We start from the raw sequence: 27,979 nt of genomic DNA, 5'->3' as shown, positions 1-27,979 counted from the left end.
TCTTATTTCTTATTGATTTATTAACACTTTTACAAAAGATATGACTCGATATGACTATTGCACTGGGAGTTGGCGGGTCCGCAAAGACTTTCTATCTATGTTGACGAGGTTCCCCGTGTCATCGTCCAAAGACAGGCCGCGGGCGAAGGCCGAGATCAGACCAAGCGCTGGCGCCGGCTTGTCAGCGGGCACCATGTGTCCTGCCCCTAGGACCATCACTTCAGTCAGGTTTCCGGCGATTTTTACGTATCTGAAAGAAGAGTACAAGGGTTAGGTAGTCTAGTCAAAATTTGATAGCGATAAAGAGAAATTGATGGGTATATTGCAACTACGGACGCGATATTTTAGTGTCATATTCATATGTACCTACTGAATGGGGCTTGAAATTCTTCAGTCGTATCAATGATCTGAATGGGCCGAGAACAATACAAATTTTAGGATAAGTGCAGCTTCCGGTGTACCACGGCTATCTTGAGTTTGGTGGTAAACCACCGTCCACACGGCTGGCTGGATTGATTGGATCACCTTGGCTGGATTGCCTTGTAGAAGGAGCTTAAAATAGGATGATAGGACTTGTAGTCGCTAAACGGCTGGTCAGACAGCTCAGGAAGGAAATGGCACTCCAAACAAAAATGGAAATGTGTCCTTGGCCTTCCATACCCGCCCATTTCCTCAGGTCTCTATAGGGCACAGTTTTCATGTTTTGCCTGTTAAATCTTACCCAGCGAGTTTGTCGTCGTGGTACCAAGGGTTGCGCTTTGCTGTCTTGTAGGTTTTCGTACCGGAGAAGTTGAGGGAGTTGTACGTGTTCACCGACGGATGGTACGCCACTATGATGTCGAGATGCCCACTGAAATTGAAGTAACCTATCTTCAACATCAACAATTGGTAGTCTATGCGTAAAGAGAAGAGTCATACGTCGCGATTCGGGAAATTAATTAGAGGTTCACTAGATATGAAATAGTAAAAATATGTGACGTTCCACGGGAAAAGGTACCTTTTGGTGGCCGCAACAATATTGGAGCGGCGTTAATAATAGCGTAAGTGCTAACCGCCATAAGGTACCTTTTGCCGTGGAACGTCACATATCTTTACTTTCTTATCTAGTGAATCTCTAATTCATTTCCCGAATCGCGCCGATAGAATGTATTGGTTTCCCTAATATTCTACGACTCTTCTCTACGGCACAGACTCTAGGGGATTATCTGCCTTTCTATCACTCTTACATTTATACGCAGGATAGGTACTACAACAAAGTGGGATAAGCGAATCTTACTTATAAAGCATGACCCTGTAGTTCTCCAGCAGCTCCTCAAGCCACGTCCTAGCGCTGTTCATGAAGTCCGGCACCAGCTTCCTGTACACCACGCCGACCGACGTGAAGTTGGTGTTGCCGACGTGCAGAGCGCGGCGCACTTCGTTACGCTCGAGGTATTCTATGTGAGGACCGCCGAGGCCGATGTCGGTTTGAAGGAAGTTGTACAGATTGTCCAGTTGGGATTCGCGGAGGAATGTGGTTAGCAGATAGTTGTAATACTGGAAAAAAAGTTACATCAAGTGAGCCAGCATTTAATCGCCAAGTAGAGTCTGTTCGGAAAGAGAAGAGTCGTGGTATGTAATGGCCCAATACATTCCACGACTCTTCTCTTTCCGAACAGACTCTAACCTTTAGACGCATTTGTCATATCATGTCATGCAAAAATATCACACACACGCCAACATCTTGAATATCTTGATAAAACGTAGGCCATTTATAAACGTTTTTGGCACTGTGGGCACAACAATCATGACGCACTTAGGGTTTAATCGGCGTAGGTTGAAATGAAGCGCGTAAGTTGGTGCTTAATTCGTACTTAATTGTACTAGATTCTAGATGACTTACTGGTATTTAGGTTTGAATCTTATTTTCGTTTTTGATTTGTTATTATTTTTTAAATTGGGTTTAAAAATCGTATAAGTCGTTATATTATTTTCTGTTCCAATTTGAACTCTATCTCTTACCGCATAAGCTTTAACCATCTCCCCGTTGTTAATGAACTGGGTGACGGCCAGCTCCAAGTGTCGCATGGAGTCGGCGACGTTATCGTCCACTAGGCCGACCTCGCGCACGAAGTAACTATAACGTTGCAGCGACAGGGGGTCGATGAAACCGTTGCCGATGGCTAGACCCTGGGGACAAGATGGTTACATTATCAAATGACAAGTTGTCGTTGTCGCTTAGAGTTGACGTTGTCGACCACGATTTTGCGCATGATGTAGCGCTGGACCCTGAATATTGAATGATCGGTTACCTACGTCTTTTACGGTTTATAAGGTAGGTTACGACCTTTATGTCTAAAAAACTCTATCCTAATGGAATGGTCTTATTAAAATAACTTAAGTACCGATTTGTAAAACCATAATCATTAGTGTAAAACGCCACAGTTAGCCAAAATGTCTTTTGAAGATATTTACTTTTGTATCTAAGAATATTTTGCAGCTTCATTCTCTGAAGGTTAATGCCTCATTTAGTTGACAAAACCGACTTTTAAGACATGCCAAATTGGTAACGAATGCTTAGGTACTACAATATAGTCCGGTGGCCGGCTGCATGAAACAAACCCCATCAAAAAATAGAATATACCTACCCTGTAGAGGTACCTGACATTTAGTAGCTTCCAACGCACTTGGTCGGCCTAGGCTTAACCTGGCAGATTTTGTACAAATGGCAAAAACGTTGGACAAAAATTCAACAAAAAAAACCTCATCGAAAAATAGAATGAAACTTGTATGGTAGTATACCTGACCTTGAGGACAGTAAAAAAAAAGTGGTCGGCCTCACCTTAGCCTGGCAGTTTTTGCAGTCCGACCAGATTTATTGGGTCACGTGAGAGCTACAATTTACCTCATCGAAAAATAGAATGAAACAAACGGATTATAATAGCTAAAATAAGCCTGTTGACGTATGTCTTGGTCGGCCTCACCTTAACCTGGCAGTTTTTGCAGTCCGACCAAATTTATAAAAAAATCATCAAAAATTTTTTATCGAAAAATCGTATGAAACTGGTATGGTACGATGGCTGCCTTTGAGGACAGTAAAAAAAAAGTGGTCGGCCAAATCCTGTGTTGGCAGGTTCCTGTGTCCGACCAATTCTGTGGTACCACGTGAGAGCTACAATTTACCTCATCGAAAAATAGAATGAAACAAACGGATTATAATAGCTAAAATAAGCCTGTTGACGTATGTCTTGGTCGGCCTCACCTTAGCCAGGCAGTTTTTGCAGTCCGACCACATTTATAAAGAATAATAATTTCTATATTGAAAATATGGTTTCTTCGCAGCTTGAACATAACTTAATAATGCTAACTGAAAAAAGTCATAAGTAAATGAGTCCATGGAGGTCTTAGAGGGCTTTAAAAAAAAAGAAAACATTCAGTTCAAATTTTATTCATAAATCTATCTAATATCTAAATAACGTTTTCTAACTACTGACGTGGTTTCAGAGTAACACTTACGTTGAGATGATGTCTCACAGATGTCAAAAATAAAAAGGTTTTCATCGATTGTTGACAAGTTTTGAATCGTATATCCTACTTTTCCACTTCAGATAGAATGAGGAGGCCTAACTGACATTTTATCACGCCAGGTGGCACCTCCATAGTGGAGTTGCTGTCACTGTCAAATCACATACATTGTTTCCAATAAATTGTAAACATTCTCCTTTTTTAACCGACTTCCAAATCCCAAAGGAGGAGGTTATCAATTCGGTTGTATGTTTTTTTTTCTCCACAATACTGCAATAGTGTGCGATAAATTGTGGAAATATACCTATAGGATCTCCCTTTTTTCCCAAGGACCCGATATGCATAAATCGGTGAGAAAAAGCTTTGAGTACCAAAAACTAAAGCAAATGACAAAGACCGTTTGTGTGGGCTGCATTTTAAGGAAGATAAATATTTTGGAAAGAGTAAATACACAGGTAAACTAAGTTTTAACGAAGTAGTACATAATTTAGGGCATAATGGCTTGGCCACACATGCTGTATTCCATACGCATCATGACTTTGTGTACCTATCTGATGGGCGGGCGTATATGAAACGCCTTCTTGTACATGCAGGTGATCCAGGTATACACCAAAGCTTAGTTTTCAATCGAACACTTGTAATATAAGAGGAAAAACTGCACGTGAGCCTTCCAAAATTTTAATAAACGGTAAAATACACAAGATAACCTCACATATATTAAGTGATTATCTTTGCATCAAATCAGCCTTTTTTCCATCAACTGTAGCATTTCTCCTTCGAAGCTCGGTTTGTAGAAAAGAAATTCCTACATTTTACCAGTGGTAACTACTGGGAATAAAAATTCCCAGTAGGTACCACCAAACCGAGTTGGTGGTAACTACTAGGATTTTTTTTTCCCAGTAGTTACCAGTGGTAAAAGGTGGGAAAATAATTCCCAGTAGTTACCACTGATAAGAACTTGGTGGTAACTAGTGGGAATAACCCTTTTATTGTTAATAATTACTGTTAATCATAATCATCTTCGGAGTCGAAGTCTGACGAATTTTCCCCAGACTCCCGACTTATCTATTGTTATTTCTTCGACTCGCAAAGGCGTTATGTGTCCTTCAAACCATTTGATCTTATACATTTCATCTCTTAATGTCCAGCCACAATGTGTTGCATCAAATTTGATGCAAGTGGATTCTGCCGCACACTGCCACATTGAATTTATGAAAGCCGTCCGTAACAAGCCATACGTCAACAGGTTTATTTTAGCTATTATAATCCGTTTTTTTTTTCATCCTATTTTCGATGAGGTAAATTGTAGCTGTCACGTGTTACCACAAATTTGGTCGGACTGCAAAAACTGCCAGGCTACGGTGAGGCCGACCAAGCCATACGTCAACAGGTTTATTTTAGGTATTATAATCCGTTTGTTACATTGTATTTTTCGATGAGGTAAATTGTAGCTCTCACGTGGTACCACAGAATTGGACGGACACAGGAACCTGCCAACACAGGATTTGGCCGACCACTTTTTTTTTACTGTCCTCAAAGGCAGCCATCGTATCATACCAGTTTCATAGGATTTTTCGATAAAAAATTTTTCGATGATTTTTTTATAAATTTGGTCGGACTGCAAAAACTGCCAGGTTAAGGTGAGGCCGACCAAGACATGCGTCAACAGGCTTATTTTAGCTATTATAATCCGTTTGTTTCATTCTATTTTTCGATGAGGTAAAATTGTAGCTCTCACGTGGTACCACAAAATTGGTCGGACACAGGAACCTGCCAACACAGGATTTGGCCGACCACTTTTTTTTACTGTCCTCAAAGGCAGCCATCGTATCATACCAGTTTCATAGGATTTTTCGATAAAAAAATTTTCGATGATTTTTTTATAAATTTGGTCGGACTGCAAAAACTGCCAGGTTAAGGTGAGGCCGACCAAGACATACGTCAACAGGCTTATTTTAGCTATTATAATCCGTTTGTTTCATTCTATTTTTCGATGAGGTAAATTGTAGCTCTCACGTGACCCAATAAATCTGGTCGGACTGCAAAAACTGCTAGGCTAAGGTGAGGCCGACCAATTTTTTTTTACTGTCCTCAAGGTCAGGTATCCTACCATACAAGTTTCATTCTATTTTTCGATGAGGTTTTTTTTGATGAATTTTTGTCCAACGTTTTTGCCATTTGTACAAAATCTGCCAGGTTAAGCCTAGGCCGACCAAGTGCGTTGGAAGCTACTAAATGTCAGGTACCTCTACAGGGTAGAGGTATATTCTATTTTTTGATGAGGTTTGTTTCATGCAGCTGGCCACCGGACTAATACGCTACGTAAGCCTATTTGTGACGTTCCACTGGTAAAGGTACCTTATGGCGGTTGGGGCTCAGGCTATTATTAAAGACGCTCCAATACTAATGCGGCGCTACGCGACGTAAGTGCCGAACGCCATAAGGTACCTTTACCCGTGGAACGTCACATTTATTGCTTTGGATAACTGTTAGCTAAGGTCATTATACTCGCAGTCTTTCTTTCTTCCACAGTCCACACCTCTTCGTCGTCCATATATTATCATTATCGTGAACCTATGGAGGAATGCACGAAGATTAATATTGGGCTGTAGCCGCGCGCGTCAGTTGCCGTCTTTGCTTTCATTTATTTCCTAGTCCCCACACTCTCAAGGTGATATTCCGATCTTCTGACCCTGTAGCACAGAAGAAATAATAGTACTACCGTACAGAAAGGACACTTCCTATAAACCCGAAGTTTGACAGCGGTTCAGGGTCGAATCATGCTATCCCTTTCTAATATATGGCACTATCCCTTTCGGCAATTTAGGGTTGTCAAAATTCAAGTGATTATCTCATCTGTGGTCGTACACGCAAAAGGAAGTCAAGTGGTGCCAACCCTAATAATTGCTCGGAGCAATGCTGAGCCGAACGGAGCCGATTTCGACCGAAGTCAGGAGTGTCTCCCCACTGCCCGTAGATTACCTGTAGATTGATGGGCTGGTCTTGGTCCCTGTCCCTGTTCCACAGGATCTGAATGCCTATGGACGGGATGTGCTTGCCAGCGTACGATTCACCGGCGATCGTCAGTGGCGCCTTCCTCAACTCGGGGAACAATGTCAGGAACTGTTGCAGTGCTGTGTACAAGTTCTCGCCGATCTAAAATTTTCACACAGGTTGAAGTTTAGGTTTAGGTACTTAAGTTCAAATTTACCTTTAAAACTAAAGCTAAATGATTAAGCTACGTCGCTTTTGTCTGATAATGCTAATAGTTTTATTTAATTCATGAAAGTAAAGGAAAATTTTACTACCCTGTACAATTTTCAATAGATAATAGAGGGATTGTAGAGTGCACCGAAGGAAAGGGGTTCTATTTAACCCAAGCAAGTTTCATCTGGTGACGTGGCGGTGGCGACCAAATGCCCAATGCCCACCTTTCTTGTAAATTTACAGAAGGTACCTACCTACGGTAACCCATCACCTCGAAGTCCTGCTTTCGCTTCGATTGAATGCGTTTTCATAATTTTTGTAATCACTTTGAAATTGAATGGTTTTTTCGGGCGAATAAAGCTGTGTTAAAAATATCATTACCGTGATCGAATTTAAACTGTTGTGAGACATACTAACATTGAATAACATTGTCTAAACCGTAAAATTATTCAATCATTACCGTGGTTTGATTGGTGGCATATCCTCGATCATCCGAAGTAAAACTGAAGCCTGTACCGACGGGGTTGTCTATGAACAGCAGCGAGTGGTTCTTGCCCCAAGAATATTTTAGTTCTGTAATAAATCAAACATGTCTATTAAGTAGGTATAGGTAGGCACATAAGTATGATAGTTATAAAAAGTAGTCTTTTAAATTACACTCTTATAGGTAGGTAACTCATCAGGTTTGTGAAAATAAGTAACTTAAATATTTATTTATTCATATTGCTCTAGTATACTCATATACTATTTATATACCTAATGTGACTTAATAACATACCTATATTTGATCACTAAACATAACGGGGTCAATGCTACAAAATTTAAAATGTCATAATGGTTCGACGATCTTAACACACTGGTGCGAACAGGATTGTTATAAACTTAGCAAGAGAAATATCTGTTTTTTTCCGATATAATAAAGTTTTTTTTAATAAAACAATGATGGTGGCAAACAGGAATACGGCCCGCCCGATGGTAAGCGGTAACCGTAGCCCATGGATGCCTGTGACGTCAGCAACAGTGATATTTTACAATTGTCGCACCTGTCACCGTGGTGCAATTGGAGCCAGGAAGTACACCTACATTGTGGAGTCGAATTATTTTGAATGATATATTAAAAAAAAAACAAAGTTATCCTTTTAAATCTATGTTAGGTTTCCACCCCCTATTAAATTGTTGCTGCACTTATTATGCGTCATCATTTTAGATTAATTTTAGGAGCGTAAGTTATTGTGGATGACACATTTACAGGCTATAATTTGCATATTAATTACGCAGTTGGTTTTTACTATGTTTTAATTAGATAGGTATTATGAACGTTTAATTTCCAGCGGATTTACCCTATTCGCAATAGGGTTTGCTTGCGTATGTAAGAAACAAATAAAATTATGTAAAGTGAGAACCGAACACATTACATTTCAGATTACCAAAGACAGATAAAAATTGCAAAATATTATAAAAATAAAATCGATTCTGCGAGAAAGATTTAGTAAATAATAGTTATTTGTTTTACAAGGGGGCAAAGTTGTTTAACCGCTCGTGCTAAGTATTCGAAAAATGGAATCTTGAGCGTTGCGAGGGTTTCAAAGCACGAGGGTTAAACAAAATTTGCCCCCGAGTAAAACACAAAATTTTTCACCACATCAACCCGAAGCAAATATTAAATGTAAATTATCAAACAAACTCAAACCAAATCTAATCCAAATTAATATTAAATATTTATCCTAAATCATAATTTAAAAGTTAATTCTACGAGCAAACATAAGAAAACAACTCAAAATTTGCATTTGATTATTTTGCCTCACATGTAAATAAAATGCAACTTTGCTATCAGTTTTTGAAGTGCAAAGTAAGCCTTTCCGAGCTGGAGTGGTGAAAAATAATTTAAACTTTCTTTTTATACTTTTTGTACCACAATGTAACAAATAAAATAAGCGGTCAACCCAGGTGATGGTAGGAAGTTACCACCAGTGTAGCTCACTACAGTAAGTACATACTTCGCTACCAAAATTCAGGTGAGTCAGGTGTCAAATACGCGTCTCAATATAGTAAATAAAAACCCTCCAAACTGTCCAGAGTTACCTACATGTATCTAGAGTACCTACATTATGCGACCAATTTGATTTCGGTGTGCTGACGGCAAACGTTGCGGTAGTTACCTTCCAAATTGCCGTCTTCATTGACGACAAACGGTCCGATTTCGGTGAACAGCCCGTACAGCGAGGACACACCAGGGCCGCCTTGCAGCCAGATGATCCAGGGAGTCTCTTCCACCTTCTTGTCGGTTACCGGGAAATACCAGAACCAGAGGTTCGCGTTGTACTCTTTGTTCACCTACAATAAAACACATGGTGATTGAAATGCGCTTTCATACTTACGTCCGTTCTCTGCAGAACTGTACCCACTACTTAGGGAAAGCATGGGCAAGCGAATGGCGCGCTAGTGGCGCTTTTGCCTATCTGGGCTTCGTGAAACAGCAAGTGACAAGATTAAAAGATTGAGTGCATCTCATAAAATTTTAGGTATCTAGAAATGACAGTTTGTATTTTTTTTAATCAAATTAAGAGTTACCAACTCTCTACTGTTTAAATAATCTTATTCGCAATACTTCCTTACTGTCAAATACCCAGCATAGCTGTCCATGTCAGGAAGTATGTAATCGGAGTCAACCTTCGCCGCCTCTCTAGCCTCCTCCAGCTTATTCTGCTCAATGAGCGGGGTGAGGAGCAGAGGCTCCCCCGCCTCGGACGCGGACTTGCCTCGGCCGGTCTTGTACGTATCCTCCATGAACTTGAGGATACGGTCCGGTGCCTCGCCAGGAGGCAGCTCGGGTAAGGAGAACCGATCGGAACATGACGCTGCGCAACTAAAAGGTAAAGAAAGGTTGTTAGTTTTCCAGTGCTTTGTACCAGACTGGTTGATGCATCTTTGCCACCGGACATGGATAATTGTAACTTTAAAATTAAAAAACCCTGTAGAAAATATACCTACCGCAACTAAATCGGTCGATCTGTTTTGGAGATTATTGGAAATATTCGTTAGTTGGTACTGAAGCCCACATCTGCTGTAAGTATGTATAGGAAAATATATATAAGATGAAAGGGGACCAAGTCACGTAACGTGAGCGCTGCTATCCATACTGAACGTGGGACTACGTTGCCTATGCCTCTCTGGATGCCTATGCTTGATTTGTTTCGATTTTTTAATTATAACAAGAGTTAGGAGCTATACAAAAATTTTATAGAAATTGTTTTTCGCTTTATTTTTCTATGTAGGTATGTATGTTTCATGGTTCATGGTGATGAAATTTTTCACTCCACTTTGAGTAGGAGGAGTGCAAGTGTCCTGTAGAAATAATATAGAGATAGATAGGTATATCAAAAAATACTCACACTAAGGTTAAAGCCCAAATTAGCAACATTTTTCCCACGGTCACAGCTAGTCTGCCTGAAACTTCCCCCACTTTTGCAGTCACTTGTTTTTCTCGATGGCCAGTGAGTATCACAACGGTCGAGATTTTCTTAGCGGCCAGTGTTCACTGGCTGATCTTCAGTTGTTTCCGTGGAACCAGGCACCAGGTTCGTCCTAGCATCCGCGGTGGAATGGTAGCGGGCGCCTAGCGGGTGGAATCTTGTACCCCGGCGCGGTGCGCCTTGAACTTGGATTATTATCTCGCGCGGATGTACAGGCTGATCCGGAAAAGTTGTTTACGAATGATTAAATTGATTTTGTGTTGAGGTTATTAAAATGAATGTGATTTGAAAAAGTATTGGTAATTTTTGCGTGGTTAAATTAATTTATAAGGATTTCCAGTTATTAGGTAAATGTTGAAGTGTAGGCAGACCACCAGAAGATGGTGAATGTTGAAATACAATATGTATATAGGTATTACCTATAAGTGTTTTTATGTAGGTAAGTTAAGTACTAACATAGGATGTAAGGTTTTTCCACTAAAATAAACCGATTTTATTTTTTGTTTATTTTATTTATTAAAAAAAAATGTTAAATAATTATAAGAAAATCGACTTAGTCCTAAAATAAGCACAATTAAGCTCGTAGTATTTATTGTAATTAAAGAAATCCCAGACACGAACAATGAACATTTATTAAGACATTGGTCTATAAAAATCCTTGGATTTTACTTAGTCATGTACGACGACACAAAAGGAAGTAAACGAATAAAAAATAGTCATGAAACTTACCTAGATTTCCTATACTAAATTGTACCTAATTGAAATAAATATAATGTACTTATTAGTAATATAATATTGGCTAAGTAAAGAAAATATAAAGTGCTTACATTAAATATCCAACTGCCTGTGTCGGGACACTAGAAGCTATGAGCAACTCCGATATAGTCGGCAGTTTATAAACAGTCTGCCATGAAATAGGTATCATTTTTGCCAGTAAACACAATTATATCGATTACCTAATTAAATTCGTAAATTAAATAAAATGAATCTAAAAAATCTAACATACCATTATGTTATCAACATATACCTACTCTCACTAATTTATTACAATCGCTTTTATAATTTTAGTAGGAATAGATAGGTAATTTTTTTCATATCCTTATTGAAAAGCACAAAGTAATATTTAATAATATTTATTTTTTAAGTATAATAGGTATAAGAGTTATCGCAATGCAATTAAATTTATTTTTTGACCTGAAATGGTCGTGACGACGCGGTCGTATCATGTTAATTTTTAATAAGTAGGTACCTACCTACCTACTAATTGTAGGTATTTATTAAACCTAGATTTGGATAAATTTTTGAAGAGGGTGTTTTTTCGACATTTGTATGGCAATTTTTTATTTTTGGAAAATCTGATTTATAGTCAAAGTTTCAGGAAGGGTTCTTAACAAAAAAAATATACTGTACGAGGCACCACTCTACTTGTTATAGTTCGTTAGATATGGACGTTTAAAAATTGACATTTGTATGGCACTATTTAGCCATTTATAAGGCGCTTTTGACATGTATATGGCATTTTTTCGATATTGTATGGCAGTATCTAATGTTTTATGGCACTATTTATTATTTTTGTGGCATTTATAAGAGCCTAGCGACATTTGTATGGCACCTTTTCGACAATTGTATGCCACTATGTCGACATTTGTATGCCACAGTCGACATTTGTGCAGTCAAAATAGCCGTATAAATGTCGCCATACAAATGTCGCCAATAATATTTTTTTGCGAAATTTCCTACACAATACAACCGATTCACTTATATATTTTACTATATATCTTAACACTATATTTGTAACTATTATTATAAAATACACATTTTTATACTGTGTACCAACATATTAAGCGTCCATACAAATGTTGTTGTAGTCGTACCAAAATATATCGAAAGAGATTCTTACCTGTTTTTATATAAATTAAACTGTTTCCGCGTCCACATTCAATGTAATCGACGCCCAACTAACCGCACTATTGCGTCATAAATTTAATCTAACCGTTATTCAATAGACAAATAAGATTTTGGGGGGTATCTTTAAGTCATGACAAAACAAGTGCCGCGCGGACAACGATAAAAAGGCTTCCCTTGTTTTATTAAATAACGCATTAATTTATCGAACGGATTAAATGAATTCTCTAGAAAATGCTCTTTATAAAAATACAAAGTTATTCATAATACGTTGCGTACATCCAAAGTTATGTTTTTTTTTATTGGGCTATGTCGCCACTGGGACACGCGAAAAACGGCAAATTTCGCCGTTTTTGAAACTTCAAATGCGATTTTGTCAGAAACAAATAATATTTAAGGTACAGTTTTACATTTTTTTTAAGCTTATAATAGATTGAATGAAAATATATACATACCCAGTCTTTTTACACGACTGCCCAAACAAAAAGAGTGTATTGTTTTAGTCCTATGGACTTCGAGTTTTAGCCGTGGGACAGCAAAAAATGACAATTTGAAAATTGACCCATTTACATGTTGGTACTTAAATATTTTTTTTTAATATATTTATGGTAGGTACATATCGCCCTTGCGGTAGGTACAGAGAGGCAACGCCGCCAGTGATGGGGTCCATGCTGCAGGCCGAACTGTTGGACAGGGCATTTTTTTTCATGATTGGGTTATTTACATAGGTTAATCTAATTTTATACTGTATTTATAGCTCCTAATTTATTTAATTTTAAATTACTTAATTCTAACGTTGTTTTGCCTATGTAATTGAATTTTACTAATAAATGGTACTACTAAAATGAGAACATGCTGTACAGGGCCGATGAACAGGTACGCTCGCGGGGTACCAACGACCTGTTTAGCATAAAGCCGCTCCCACGCCCGCTCGCGATTCGCGATAGATTCCTCCACGCCGTGATTTGCTCTATATTTAGTAGTGATGCGCCAAATACTTCGACAAATATTAATTAACATTATATAAAGACTTATCGACGCGCCTAATAGAAGCCTCGGGCGACCAGAGGGCTGACCAGTATTTCGCACAGCGCATTATTTTATATCGAGTATACAGCGAGGAAATACGGCCAGCCTTCAGTGGCCTATTTTATAAAGCTACAAGTTACAATTTACAAGCGGAAGTCTCGTTCTAACACATAGGGTTAGAAAGAGACTTCCGCTTGTAAATTGTAACTTGTAGCTTTATAAAATAGGCCACTGGACACCCTGCCCGTTGACGGCGATTTAGGCCAAATTTTTTTACCTATACGTTAAGTAGGGTAATTCGCTAGTAACTGACCAATTTTAGTAACTGACCAATTTTAGTAACTGGCCAACTTTAGTAACTGGCCAACTTTAGTAACTGGCCAACTTTAGTAACTGGCCGCCCTAAACTAAGTTACTGGCGAATTACCCTATTTAGTAGTAAGTTTTATCATGTTTGTTTTTATTTATTTCATTTAGTTTTCATAAATAAGTTATTAACATTTGACCAATATCGGTTTAAATTTAGAGCCGGGAAAATTCGGTGGGACTAACTAATTTGGTCCTACTTTAAATCCCTAATTGACCACTTCAAAATTGAAAGTTAATAATAGCGGTTTCATATAATTAATTTACTACCTAACATAAATAAGGTAGTGCACTATATGTACCTACTTACGTACCTATAGGCCTGGGACTTTTCGTAGCAGACCGTGGTTCAAGAACCAATGGAATCCCCATCGTTAAAATAGTAGTACCACTGTAACTGTATATATCTAGTTTGTAAGTAAATGATTTTCCCATTTTCTGAAAAAAAAAGTCAAGACTCAAAATATCTCTCTTTCCTAAATATTTGTGTTTTACTAAAATATTGTATATACCTATGTACCATCCCGCTCCGCGATTGTTGCGCCATTTAGGGTCCTAGCTAAATTGGTTGTTCAATACTTACGCTATAGAATTTCCAATTTAGCAAGAACCCTAAATCGCATAACAATCCCGTGTGGTGACTGTACATTTTTTGTAACAACTAAAGATATTATCTTAAAAAATAAATAAACAATCCAATATTCCGAGTGAGGTGGTGGTACTAGTGCTCGACATGCTAATGACCAATAGATGACAACCTGCTGTCACCTCTATTGACAATGACTTAAGTTTCAAGATGACATGTACTGGGACCGCGTCGAGCAACAGCACTCTACCACCTTATCGATTAGTTACTTAACGAATGTTCGGCGCACCCCTAATATTTACGAGTAGGTTTGTAGTGTAAACCATCGGTGTCCATACATCCACCATTCGTATTCTTACCACGTATTTCGACCAGGAGCTCAGCCGCCCGAACAAAATGTACGACCATAAAAACCTTAGGTATTACGTTAATAATGACACAATGAAGAGCATACTATGTTCCCACGGTCGTTAAAGTGGGATAAGCCGTTGGTGATAAATTGCGATTTTTTATGTACGTAGATTGGTTGGTACTTAGGTAGGTACCTATATTGTACATGGGAAATATTTTCAAATTTATTATCCGTTAAAAACCGTTGAAAGTAATTCTTGGTTATCACTTCTTCTTCGTTAATCATTAGCAAATTAATGCAATTGGTTTTGCTTTAGAATCATAAAATCTAGAAAGTAAGTAGATACCTACTGGTAACCAAAGTGACTGAAGTCCTTCGTCGGCGTTATGAAACCGTTTCTAGGCTTACCTTACTTTCCTCAGCTGTAAATTGTAACATAAGTCATTAGGGGTCATCCATTAATTACATCACACGTGTAGGGGGAGGGAGGGGGTCAAGAAAATGTGACATATTGTGACATGGGGGAGGGGTGAGACACAAACTTTGTGACGTCACTTTAAATTCATCAGTAACCGAAAGTTTATTTTAATTATTTTATTCGCTGTACATTTAAATAACAAGTTTTTAAAACGATAATCGTTTTTATTCGTATAATTTTCTTTCCTAAGCAGTTTTGGGTTATAAAATTACTAATATTTATATCGTCAAAAATATTTTGATAAAATATTAATAATACTTAGGTAAGGTTTACTCGGGTAATTCCGAATGTCGAAAACTGTCGGATAATTCCGAAAAGAGACTTTTATTATGATGGAATTAAGGGTGATTTTCATCTGAATTTCGGAATTATCCCACACTCGGCAATACCCGAATACACCCTACTTACTTAATTCGATTTGGCGATTTCGTAGAAAAAATGTGACGTCACACTAGGGGGGAGGGGTTTGCCAAATGTGACCAAGTGTGACAAGGAGGGGGGGAGTGGTCAAAAAACCTAGAAATTCGTGTGACGTAATTAATGGATGACCCCTTAGTGGGAAAAATTAAAAAGTAGAATATACCTACATAGCATAAGAAACAATCATTAAAAAGTAAAAAAAAAAACAACGTGTGCCGGGAACTCCGGGAGTGCCGGCAGAAGTGAAAACTCAACGACATTGTAACTCAAAATATTAATAACAGGGCCATATAGTGCCAAATGTCTGCAGCACTATGTATAATTGAGGTTAACGCCATCTAGCGTTGTATCGTCGCATTACTTGAAACCCCTAAGCACATCGGTGTGAGTACTACTGGTACTACCGTTATATTAATACCAGTTTGAGGGAAACTCACTAGATGGCATTTAAATAAAAAAAACAATGACATTGTCCGTCACACATAACATAAGTCACGCAAGCGCCCTGCGCCGCCTACATGAAACAGCATCAGGTTCAGGCATACATTTTCGCCGTGCGGTAGAAAGAGAGGAGAGACGCCTTACGCGTTACGCCTTACGCTGTCTCGAGTTTATCATTTATTCCCCACCTCAAAAAGTGCACAGCGCCGCTAAAGAAGTTTTCACTTCAAAAATAATTATGTTTATAGATTTTTAGGGTTCCGTACCCAAAGGGTAAAAAACGGGACCCTATTACTTAGACTTCGCTGTCCGTCCGTCCGTCCGTCCGTCCATCCGTCCGTCCGTCCGTCCGTCCGTCCGTCCGTCCGTCCGTCCGTCCGTTTTTTTTTGCTTTTTTTTTTTTATTTATTATATGGTACGGAACCCTTCGTGCGCGAGTCCGACTCGCACTTGCCCGATTTTTGTTAGTCGTCGCGGCGGGGTACCACTATTAAGTTCAATGGATATTTTAAAGTTACTTAGCGATACCCCGCCGCAACTTTAAATCTCAACAAACAAATCTATAAAGATGGTTAGGTTTTTTTTTTACTTCTTAAAGGTTGCTTTTTTATGCTTAGGCTTTTTGCGTAACGGGTTTTTCATTTTTTAAGTTTTATAGTTATTTAATGATTTTTAAATACCTACTTAAATAAATAAATATTTTATGCCAAAAATGCCTCACATCATTTTGGAAAAGAGCTGAAACTCTTTAAACTGCTGGCACCGCAAGAAAACTCCCTTTCATATAAAAAACCGCATCGGTATCGGCCCATCCGTTGGAGAGCTAATGCCACAGACAGACAGACATTGGCGTCAAACATATTAAGTGCGTCGGGGGTTAAAAAACCTGCCGAAGCTTGTCTAATTATTTTATCCAACCGTTGTATAAGACGGGTCAAAAAAGGCGAGTGGAGCGTTGCATAAAATACTATTTCAAGGGGCTTTTTCAACTCCAACACGGGGTTTGAGTTTCTGTCTTGGGTACGTTTAATTCCTATTGTAGGTAGGTGCGTTGGTAGGTAAGTCTCGTTTTTCTTTTTCGAACAAATAAACAAAAATGCATGCGTTGACACTTGTATTACTTATTATTATGTATTTGTTACGTTAAAAAAATATTTCAGGTCCTAAAAACCCATATTACATTTAAGTACAAAACAAAATAACTACATAAAACATTGATAAAAAATTAAAAATTAAATACATTAACAATCTAGGTACGCTACAAACATTTATTATACATACAATACAAATTACGCCTTATTATTAGCGACACTAGGTAAAAATCATCACTTTGTTTGGCCAGTGATGATTTCTACCCAGTGTTTTGTCATGGGGCAGTCCAAGCGCTCAGCGAATAGCCGAATATGCTCAGGATGGTGTTGGGGCTGCCGCGCGCACTCTCTTCAACAAAGACGCTACTCTCTTCCTTCTGACGACTTATTTCTTAATACAACGATGAAAAAACAGTGATCATAATTTTACAATAAGTTTTTGGCAAAAAAATCATTTTTGGTACAAGCTTTTATCGCTGACTGTACTTTTCTTACGACAGACAATTAATACTCATCGAGACAATTCTATAAACCCCTAATGGCTCCTCTACACGATGGGCCAACGCCAGCCAATCCAAGGGACGCATTTATGCGTTAGAGGGAGCAAGTGATATTGCTATCTCATTCTACCGCATGGCTGCGTCCCTTGGAGTGGCCGGCGTTGGCCCATCGTGTAGAGGAGCCATAACACAATTAGGTTGCGTTGTTTCATCACAGAGTTCCTATGGCCACCACCTGTCTCCATTATCAGATCAGCTCGATGGTACCATAATATTGCATTGTCATCCGATTTATACATGCATGCAAAATTTCAGCTCATACGGAAACCGGGAAGTGGATCAAATTTAACTTGCAAGATTTGATTACAGACCGACAGACAACGGGACAGGTGAAACTAAAAATAAAAACTTGTAAAAAATAAACCTAATTTGTGACTCATAAGAGTCACAAGTCTCACAACAATAATACTTAAATATGTATTATTAATAATACCGACTTCGAATATCAAAGGGCCCAGTGCGAAGTCTTTATATAAAGAAATTTCCGAGCGCCTTATAGATGCGTCTGGTGACCAGAGGGCTGGCAGCTACTTCGGCCAGAGACTAAGTCTGGCCATCCAACGAGGTAACGCTGCCAGCCTACTGGGCACCATAACTCATGACAGCGACCTAGGGAGCATTTTTTATTTATAAGTTTATTTATAAGTTCATTTATAAGTTCATTTATAAGTTCATTTATAAGTTCATTTATAAGTTCATTTATAAGTCTATTTATATGATTATTTTAAGTTTTATATTCCATGTAGTTTAGTTTTATTATTGTTTAGTTTGTATTTTTTGTCTCAATAAAGTCTCTTGTTAGCGATAAAAAAAAAAAAAAAAAAAAAAAAAAAAATTCAATAACCCTAATTAAATTACAAGGCAGTTGTTTATTATAAAATATTCGTGAAAAGATAATTTGAGGTAGACAACAGTTTATTAACTACCATTATGTAAAATAATAATATATCTTGGTGTTAATACAATTATAGTGTGAAATATGTATTAGGTACCTAAGTATTACGTACTACTTATTTTATTTACTACATGTACCAACATACATGATTTCATATTTTTTTAAATGATAAATTATGCATTTTTTAAATTAAATAAGTATTGGTTATGTAAATATGGCACTTTAACATTCGTTGTTCATTAATCGTATTATAAAGTGATCACACTCACAGTATGACCCATAATCCTCTCAGCTCCTTACACATCGTACCTAGTTAGCAATTGAGTATAAAAAACAAATATCTAACTTACTTAATGTCAAATGCATTTTAAATGCTGATTGTGCCTCCTAAAAATCCTCAAAAACCCCTCACATAATTAATGGACGCTCCCTTTGTATTTGTTATAGGTATTTAAAATGTTAAAAAAAAACAAATATTCTATTACCTCAAGGAATACGCGTGACATCGCATCATTTACGATAATATAGGTATTACGTTAACTAGAGACTTTCAAGAGTTTCAAGCGCGAGATTTTAAAACTACACATGAAATTCTACGTAATTAATGGAAAGGTATCGTCAAACTTAGTTTTTAAGTAGCTAAATAAAATTAAAAAATATTGAAATGCAGTAATTGCAACATTCAGATATCAGACGTTAGAAGCGGACTATAATAAACTCTATCACGCTCACTATGCTCTCTCTGCCATTTCCATTTAATATAAAACGCCAAAAATACAATTAAAGTAAACAATAAAATCACATTAATCACAATGCTAGTCGCCAACATTCCATTTCGTCCTTCCATTTTCAAACCTAACGCTCCTAATGGATCTTTTTCAACAGTCATCGGAGTGTACTCGGCTTTATCCGTGTAGTACCAAGATGTTGCGTTCTGACTGATGAAGGAGTTGATAAGCTGGTAAGCCTGGGCAGGTGCGTCTCTGGGTACCAGGTGGCCTGATGCACGTACCAGAACTTCTGTTAGACCGCCGCCCTGCTTGACGTAGCTGAAAAGACGGATGACAGGTTTTTCGATCACATTTTATTCTATCTCTTCATTAATTGAGGCTATTTTTATGTTCTCGCATTTATATGTATTTCACGACTAAGTACTCCTTCGTTTGGCAAACTCCCACAGCAGGAATATCTATTTGAAACATAAATATATATGTAACTGACAGAAAGTTAAATTTTTGACAATTAATATCTGCCACTTGAAGGGCTACGCTGTCGTATAGGTAAGAATAAGGAATTAAAGTTGTAGTAGTAGGAATGGTACTTAGTAAATTATATCTGGAATAGTTTTACCTTGGTTCTGGTCCGCAGGCGTTCATATTAACTTCAGATCCTGGTCGAGGCACCAAGATAAATAAATAAGATAAATTTGAATTACTTATTTTGTAAACGAGTTGAAGTTATCTGTGATTTTTATGTACCGTGGTTTGTGTGTCATATCTGGATTTATTTTGTGATGAAAAATAAAACAAAGCAATAAAAACAACATTACAATAATTTTATAAAATTTAGAAATAACAAAGAGGATCTCTTGACGATAACTTTTTTGGCAACATTAATCAGTAATTAAAATTATAATAAAACAATAATAAAAACAAGCAGCTGTCACGCCATGGTTAAAATACCATCAGATATAGAGTCCTCCACGGTGCTGTAGAAATATGCCTCGCTTCTTCTCTTAAATCTCATATATACGACAACACCACTAATAAGGCAGACTATAAGGAGCACATTTAGTACTACTGACGCTATAAGTGCGTTGTTTCTTAGCGTCGGCTGATTTGTAGGTTGATTATCGACATACGGCGGCGTATATTCCGGTTTATCTTTGAAGTCGGGGGGTATAGGTAGGTCGTCGTCTCGTATGAAGTGTTGGAGCAGTGCGTACGAAGCTGCAGGAGCGTCGAGGGGAACCAGCCCTACTCCGCGGACCAGAACCTCGGTTAAACCGCCGCCCTCTTTTATGTAGCTGAAACGAAATGGCCTGAGTCATATTGTGCTTTCCGTTTTTATTTTTTCAGTATAGGCAGTTTCATGAACGTTTCTACGTTTCTAAGGGGTATTTACGTATTACACGTAGTTTGGGTTTCTGTTTCAAGGTTACTTCATGTCTCCATTGATTCCGACCAATTTCATGTCAAAAGAAATAAATATCAAATGATATTTCGTACCATAAGTTCCGAAAAACTCATTGGTGGTTGGAGGTCGCGCGTTCAAAAGAAATCATAAAATATCAAAAGCATATCGCACCTCCAGCCTTCGCGGATCTTTAATTCCGATATTTCCCTTTTGTTTGCATAATAAAATAAAGAGAATTGATATAATAATTGTTTTTCGACATTATAAAATTTAATAAATATATTTTTACATTTTACTCTAATTTTTCGATTTCGATTAGATTTTCGATCATCGAATCGATTGATTTCATAACCTACATAAAAATTGATTCTCACTTCAAATACGGTAGTATAATAACTTATTAAAATAAGTAAAATTAGAACAATTTTTCTATAGTTTACTAAGTTTACGTTTTACTCACGATAAAATTTGTAAAGTACTGAATAAGTAAGTAATATAGAAATGCGGTTAGTAGAAGTTTTCATTTCAATGTTACTAACCCAGCCAACGTTCCATTAACCGTCCAGGGCCGTCGCGGGGCCTTGAGGAAGTCGTCGCGATGACTCCAGTGCCAGCGCTTGCGCCGAGAGTCCGCTGCCAGCTCGCACGGCGCAGTCAGGTCCAGTTGACCGCTGGAACAAGCATGGATGTGTGAACATAACACCTCCATAACACATTGATTGACGTCGTGTGTACAATGAAGCAAAGAAGTGAGTGTTTCTCAAAGGAACAGTTTAGATTGATCTACTGATAAGCGGCAATCTTCAAACTGTTCTTCTCAGAGCAACGGTCACTTTTCTGGGCATTTTCCGCAAGTCGACAACCACTGTGCCCGACACAGCAGTGACTACATACATACAACTACTGTAACTACTACTACTACTTCGCTTTCAGATATCAATTGCAATAATAAGACAAGAGCATTAAGAGCATTAAGATTCCTTATGGAATCTTAATGCTCTTAATAAAGGAGTCGTCAGTCCTTATGGACTCGTTATAAAACACGTCTGAAGTAATGGTACCATAACTCTGGGTCGTTCACCTAATGCCGTCGCGGAATTAAGTCATGACGTTGCCAGGCAACCAGCATTGTTTTCATGCCGCGAACAAAGAGAAATACTTTTGCCGTAAACGACCAAGTGTGATTGCGCCATAATTTATTAGAGCGCAAAACCCGCAGAGGGTGTGGTTTTAATCTGTCACTCATCGCTGGAGTGGTAAGGAGCCCGATGGATGCCGATATTACTGATTACTGATTACTGAATTTAGTTAAATTCTGATCATCCACGACTCATTGCATAAATAACGCATCTCTAAAGTACTCACCAGTAAACCATAATCTTATAATGTTCTAAAAGATTTTCCAGCTTCGGTCTAATAGGTCCAAGGAAATCCTTCATCAGAGCATCGTCCACCGATCCATTGTTGAACGTAAACTGTATGGTACCGACGTGAAGAGCTTCCTTTATGTGAGGCTGATCTATGAAGCCAGTGAATGAGCGAAGATTGCCTGATTCGTTCAGCAGGTTGAAGTGGTTGGGTTGTTGGGAGATGTCTACCAATAACTGGTTGAGTTGATCGCGGAGCTGTAAAATTAGTAAATTTGTATAAACATTCTCAGAAACGTTATCATCTCCAGCTTTTATTTATAGTGGCCAAATAGTTTGTAGGGGCAATTAATGGTGCTAAGGGTAGGTGCAGGTTGTTCTGTTCCACCGCCTGACTATCCTACAGTGTCTTGACGGCGAGCAAGTCTTGTGTGTCAAGAAGACTCAAGTGGACCCACGAGATATCATTATATCAGGAATTAATATTAAAAAAAAACTCACGTCCCAAGCTTCTTGCAGGTTGTTCTGCTCTACGGCCTGGCTGTATTTATCCTGTAGTGGTTTGACAGCGAGCAAGCCTTGTGTGTCCAGTAAACCCCAGTGGTAGTACACCGACGAGATGTTCGCGGCGTCAATGCGATCGATGATTGGGTTGCCCATCGTGAGACCCTGTAACGTAAATTTACAAAGACCGATTAATAAATGTGTTGTTGCATGTTTCTACGCCCACAGTTGAGGTTAGAATAGCAGTCCTAAGTAGTTATGTTGCCTAAAACGTGACAAAAACACGTAGTTTTTCTTTAACTCTACTATTTGTTATATTGTAAATGTTAAATAATACAAACTTGATACTTAAGTACCTTTAATTTATATTTAAACTACTATATGTATTGAAAGCAGAAGTGGTAATGAAATCAAATTGATATTAGATGCGTTGCCTACAGAAGTGCAGGCTTCTCCGCTAAAATAATGTACTTACGCGAAGTCAGGCACGTGCGGCTCGTGTAAGATACCCCAACAAAAAACACCGTAGTCCTCACCACCAGTAAAGATTGTAAGGGATTATTGTTGAAGACTGCAAATTGATAGACGCGTTGCCTTTAGGCTGAAACTCCTCTAAGATCTTGTAACCGAAGGCTGGCGATGTAAGCGATGTAAAGCGGTGCAGTTCGTCAGGAAATATCGTGGCTGCTAGAAACGGGGGTGAGACCAATAGTCCTACCTTCAAATTGATAGACGCGTTGCCCGTAGGCTGCTCCTCCAAGATCTTGTACCCGAAGGCCGGCACGTAGCGGCCGGCGTAGGACTCCCCAGCGATGTACAGCGGCGCAGTTCTTAGCTCAGGAAAGATCGTCAGGAACTGCTGTAGTGCGTTGTAGAGATACTTGGAGCACTGGAATGTAAAACATTCAATAATTATTTTACATAGCCGTTACTTTAGGGCAGCGGTCGGCAACCTTTTAGCAGCCAAGGCCCAAGGGCCAATAGTAGTTAACGGAGGTGACGCCGGCCGTACTTTGTTAATATTTATGACTTTATGAGACATTGTCGTTTGTCACTATTACATACAAAATAGCCAAAGGCGCCTCTCGGGCTGCAAGTGACAGTTTCGCGAGCCGCATGCGGCCCGCGGGCCGCAGGTTGCCGACCGGTGCTTTAGGGGTTAGGTTAAGAATTAAGATGGTGTGTGGTACTCAGTCTAACAGCCTATATAAAAACTTCTGACCGTTTCCATATCCTTCACGAATCCGTCTTGCTTGTCGGTGAAACTGAATCCGGCACCCACCGGGTTGTCCACGAACAGCAGCGAGTAGTTGTTGCCCCATGACCACTGGCGTCCTACAAACAAGCGGAGCTCTATAGTGACATTGAGGACTTGCAAGCATAGACTAGGAATCCTCTAGACGGAGTTTAGAGCAATTATTTCATGAAACCGATGCTGCCAAAAATACTGGGGTGCGGGGGACGAGGTGAGCGAGGTCCCGTGCCGTGATTGGTCCGTTCAAAGACACGGACGTCACAGAAAGACACTTTCGACTCGAAAATGGAGTAAAACTACCGTATATTGTGGCAGAGGGGGTAGAGCTACTATGCTCAGTCTGGCTGGAGGATGTATTGTCTGTGCTTGCAAGTGACAGGGAATGGTAGTACCTCTACAAATGTCAAATTAAACTCAATGTGGGGAAGACCATTAGCCTGTTCGAGATCCTGAAAACGGTGAAAAATAAAAATACTACTCCTAAAAATACGTGTGATACCTCATTAGATTCGTCATGATGTCTAGAAAAATGTATTCGAAATTCGAAGTCACAGTCAGAAAGGAAGAACAGAAGAGCTTGGCTCCGCTCTTCTGTTCTTCCTTTCTGACTGTGACTTCCAAAAACTTGTAAACGTGCTGTTTTGTTTACAGTGTGTGAACAAGGAAGTCATTTTATAGTGAGGCGTTATATGTCAACAGCCATTGGATAATTTGCTTCTCCGCTCAACAATAGATTTTTTACAACGTTGGTCGTTTTCCCTAAGCCGATGATGACAAAACAACTAAGTATGTAAAATTCCTCATTAAAATAGAGACACCGTTACACCTACGTATAAATCTTAGAACAATAGAGTCGTTGTCCAACCCATTATCGAATCAATATACCCAGGCACTAACTTGAGAAAACAGTCTAAAGATAACTTTGATAGTCTTTAACCTCTCGCCATTCTCATACTATCTGTCCTTCGTAATTATTGCATTAAAAGTAGTTCGGAAAATTAACCATTGCAGATCGATATATTTCAATATACCCTTTCACTCCCCTTTTCCTGCCTCTTGCCGTATTATCGAACAGTAATTGTAATCAATTACACAACATATTACATTTATTGTCGTATTGTGGCATTATCTTGCATGGTTGAATCAAATAACAGGTAGAAATTACCGCATCTTAGAATGATCTCATACTTACGTTTCAACTGCGCACTATCATACTGAAACGGGCCTATTTCATCGAACAGCCCAGCCAAGCTGCTGGCGCCTGGTCCTCCTTGCAACCAAATTATCCATGGCGTCTCATTAACAGGTTTCCCTGCCACGGGAAAGTACCAAAAGAACATGTTGGAATTATACGACGAGTCAACCGTAAGGAATCCGGCATGGCTCGTGATATTCAGGAAGAGTGTGCTGTTGACTGAAGATGCGTTTCTTGCTTCCTGGAGGCGATTTTGTTTGATAAATGGGGATAGCATCAAAGCCGGCGTGGCGTTGATCGGAGTATTCGCTGCTATGGTGATGCTGAAATTGGACAAATTTTGACTTACACTGGGATCCGTCCTTATGTACCGTAAAATGGGGTGAGTAGGGTTCGCGGCGAGAGTTGGGTTATGAAACTTATGAATGGGGAGAGAAGGCATGAAAGGGGGGTGAGATGGGATTTTAAGGCTACTGCTACAAAAATAATGTATTAATAAGTAATAAGTGGGATTTCCTGTTTATCGTCAAAGTTATGAAATGGGACTACCCAAAATAAAATAAAAACTAAAATACAAACGTCCAGAACACTTATTATATACACCATTCAGTTGCATATGTAAATAATAGATTGTTAACCAAGGGATGAAAAGGCACTCATTTCTGCCGAGGTAGTTTGCCGTTCAAGAAAATGTGACATGTTGTGACAAGGGGGAGAGGGAAGTCACAAACTTTGTGACGTCACTTTAACTTCATCAGTATAACCAAAATTTTATTTTAATCATTTTATTTACTGTACAGTTCAAAAACAAGTTTTTGGAACGGTAATCGTTTTTATTAGTTTAATTTTTTTTTCATAATCAGTTTTGGGTTATAAATTTACTAATATTTTGACAAAAAAATAATAATACTTAATTCGATTTGCCGATTTCGTTGAAAAAATGTGATGTCACACCAGGGGGGAGGGGTTTGCCAAATGTGACCAAGTGTGACAAGGAGGGGGGGGGGGGGGGGGTCAAAAAACCGTGGTGAGGTGAGGTATTTTTGAGGGTACTTTTAGGCACAATTTAGGCAAAAGTATTTATGGAATGGGGAGTCTAATATCAGAATGGAAATTGTATAACAAATCCATTTATACCCAAATTTCAATTGCTCATCCTAAAAAAATTAATAAAGTCGTACTTGGAACGTAAAATGCTCTAGTCTAGTGCAGAAACGTATAATTTTCTGCACACCTTTTAGAACAACAATGACCCCTCTTTCAGAGCATGAGAAATGAAAACAAATTTTACAGTAGATATTACACTAGTGCGATAATTAGCACATTACGCAACTATGACGAATATTTAAAGGGTCATATGTACTGTAAAACGTTGTACGATACATGTGCGAATAGGTAATTCGCAACTCGTATCGATTTAAAACACTCCCTAATGGAGGGCGTTAAGTAAATGAGTGAAACCGATTCACTTAGGCAGTCCACCGTTTATAGATTTTAATATCTAGGTAGGTAGGTACGTCTATGTCTATTTAGTAACTCCGATTTATTAAGTAAGGATTCTCTCTAGGTTAACACAGCGCTTATAATTTATAATTAACGTCTAACATTCACAATCTAATCTCTTCTTTGTATCCATTTTTTGTATTGAAGGTCAAACCTTGTTTACATTCGTCCACAACAAAAAATTGTTAAACACCTACCGGATTTGCTGAGAATCGTACCTGACAAATAAAATATAACTAGTAATGCCACGTAATTACTGTCTAAATAGGCATATCACTATTAAAATTTATAGAATACGTACTAAACTTTATCAAGCGTACGGACCGTTACGGCAATGCCGGCATTAGGAACGCCAGTCGCCAGCACTTGTAAACATTCACATTTCAAACATATGCGAACATAACCTCACCTTACACATAAAACGACTATCCCAGTCCTTATAATCATGTTGTACTTTCTTTTTATGGCTCAGAGTCTATAGTTTCTTTGTTTTGTGCACTGGTTAAATATAGCATTTATGCTAGTTTCACACGCACGCGAACACGCAATCGCCTCATAGCTCGACTCAGCGCACACTGACAATTTGTCTGGCATTCGTTGGTAAACAACGTCAGCATGGCTGACTCATACGTCGTATGTGTATTCTTATCGGTTATCGAGCATTGAATCGGGTGGACCAGTGTAACTTTTATCTTGGTATCCGAAATACCTGACTTACCTGAGGCGATGAGGCTTCTAGTAGAAATAAATAATAGCACCAATGTTGATATTTGACGTGAGACTAAGTTTCTATAGGTTCTATAGGTCATATCCATGGTATAATAATATACTCCGCCTGGTACTCTCTTCCGACCACGTGACTGACACAAGGCTACGTCATATAAAGTGGCAATGTAATTGTGACGTTAGGCTTGTGTCACTCTGGGAAGAGAAGACCATGTTATATTAGACTATAGGTCATATCTAAAAGGCGGTACTACTGAGCCCGATTCAAATTTAAAAACTTGTTACGGTTTTGATCTCATTTTGATACGACCTCGAAGATCGAAGCTGATTGCGATTGATATGCGAAATGAAGTGAAAGTGGTGCGTAAGATGCACACGCCAATCAGAAAACGATTGTCGAGGTCGAGTCAAAACTTGTCTGAAACCATAACATCGTCGTAGTAATAATAAACGAAGCATCGTAATAAAGATCAATATCTAGAGGTCACGGTCTATCTATAATAGTTGAGTCATTTGGGGTCATCCATTAAATACATCACACGAATTTCTAGTTTGGTCACATTTGGCAAACCCCTCCCTCCCCGGTGTGACATCACATTTTTTTAAACGAAATCGGCAAATCGAATTATGTAGGTTGTACCTATTATTAATATTTTTTCAAAATATTTTTGAAAAGTAGAATTGAATAAGTTAAAGTGACGTCACAAAGCTTATGACTACCCCCTCCCCCCTGTCACAACATGTCACATCCTTCCCCCCCCCCCCCCCCTCCCACTAAACGTGTGATGTAATTAATGGATGACCCCTTTGGGGCTCAAGCTAATTTGGTTCTATACTTACACTATCAAGTCTCCAATATAAATCACTTCACATCCTGAATCTCGGAGTAATTAACAATGGAGCCGCCATTAACAGGCGTTCCCCTCTGTCGAAAATAGGCGGCCAATGGTCAACAACTTGTCAACCATATGTATGGACTGACGGTT

General features: G+C 38.6%; 2 protein-coding genes across 2 annotated transcripts in view; one reads left to right on the top strand and one right to left on the bottom strand.

Moving 5' to 3' along the window:
• Nucleotides 1-26,196, top strand: part of LOC134790502 (uncharacterized) — a 278,176-nt gene extending 251,980 nt beyond the window's left edge. Inside the window, exon 3 of the mRNA XM_063761319.1 lies at nucleotides 26,058-26,196. The gene's annotated coding sequence lies outside the window, so the exon portion shown is untranslated. The remainder of the gene's footprint in view (nucleotides 1-26,057) is intronic.
• On the bottom strand, nucleotides 18-26,858 carry LOC134790378 (uncharacterized). Its single transcript, XM_063761147.1, has 19 exons — nucleotides 26,677-26,858; nucleotides 24,762-25,087; nucleotides 23,537-23,649; nucleotides 23,033-23,203; nucleotides 22,312-22,479; nucleotides 21,809-22,068; nucleotides 20,983-21,114; nucleotides 19,974-20,333; nucleotides 19,168-19,356; nucleotides 12,951-13,086; nucleotides 10,104-10,231; nucleotides 9,328-9,577; nucleotides 8,871-9,045; nucleotides 7,172-7,284; nucleotides 6,487-6,660; nucleotides 2,002-2,169; nucleotides 1,277-1,536; nucleotides 722-850; nucleotides 18-250 (listed from the first exon to the last, which is right to left on the bottom strand). The coding sequence occupies exons 1-19, from the start codon at nucleotides 26,712-26,714 to the stop codon at nucleotides 55-57; spliced, it is 3,486 nt and encodes a 1,161-aa protein (XP_063617217.1). The 5' UTR covers nucleotides 26,715-26,858; the 3' UTR covers nucleotides 18-54.
• Between the last annotated feature and the right edge of the window lie 1,121 nt (nucleotides 26,859-27,979).

Source organism: Cydia splendana, chromosome 5, assembly GCF_910591565.1.
Source record: "Cydia splendana chromosome 5, ilCydSple1.2, whole genome shotgun sequence".
NCBI classification, from domain to species: Eukaryota; Metazoa; Arthropoda; class Insecta; order Lepidoptera; family Tortricidae; genus Cydia; species Cydia splendana.
The sequence above is the reverse complement of the archived record's forward strand: the minus strand, read 5'-3'. Positions and strand labels throughout refer to the sequence as shown.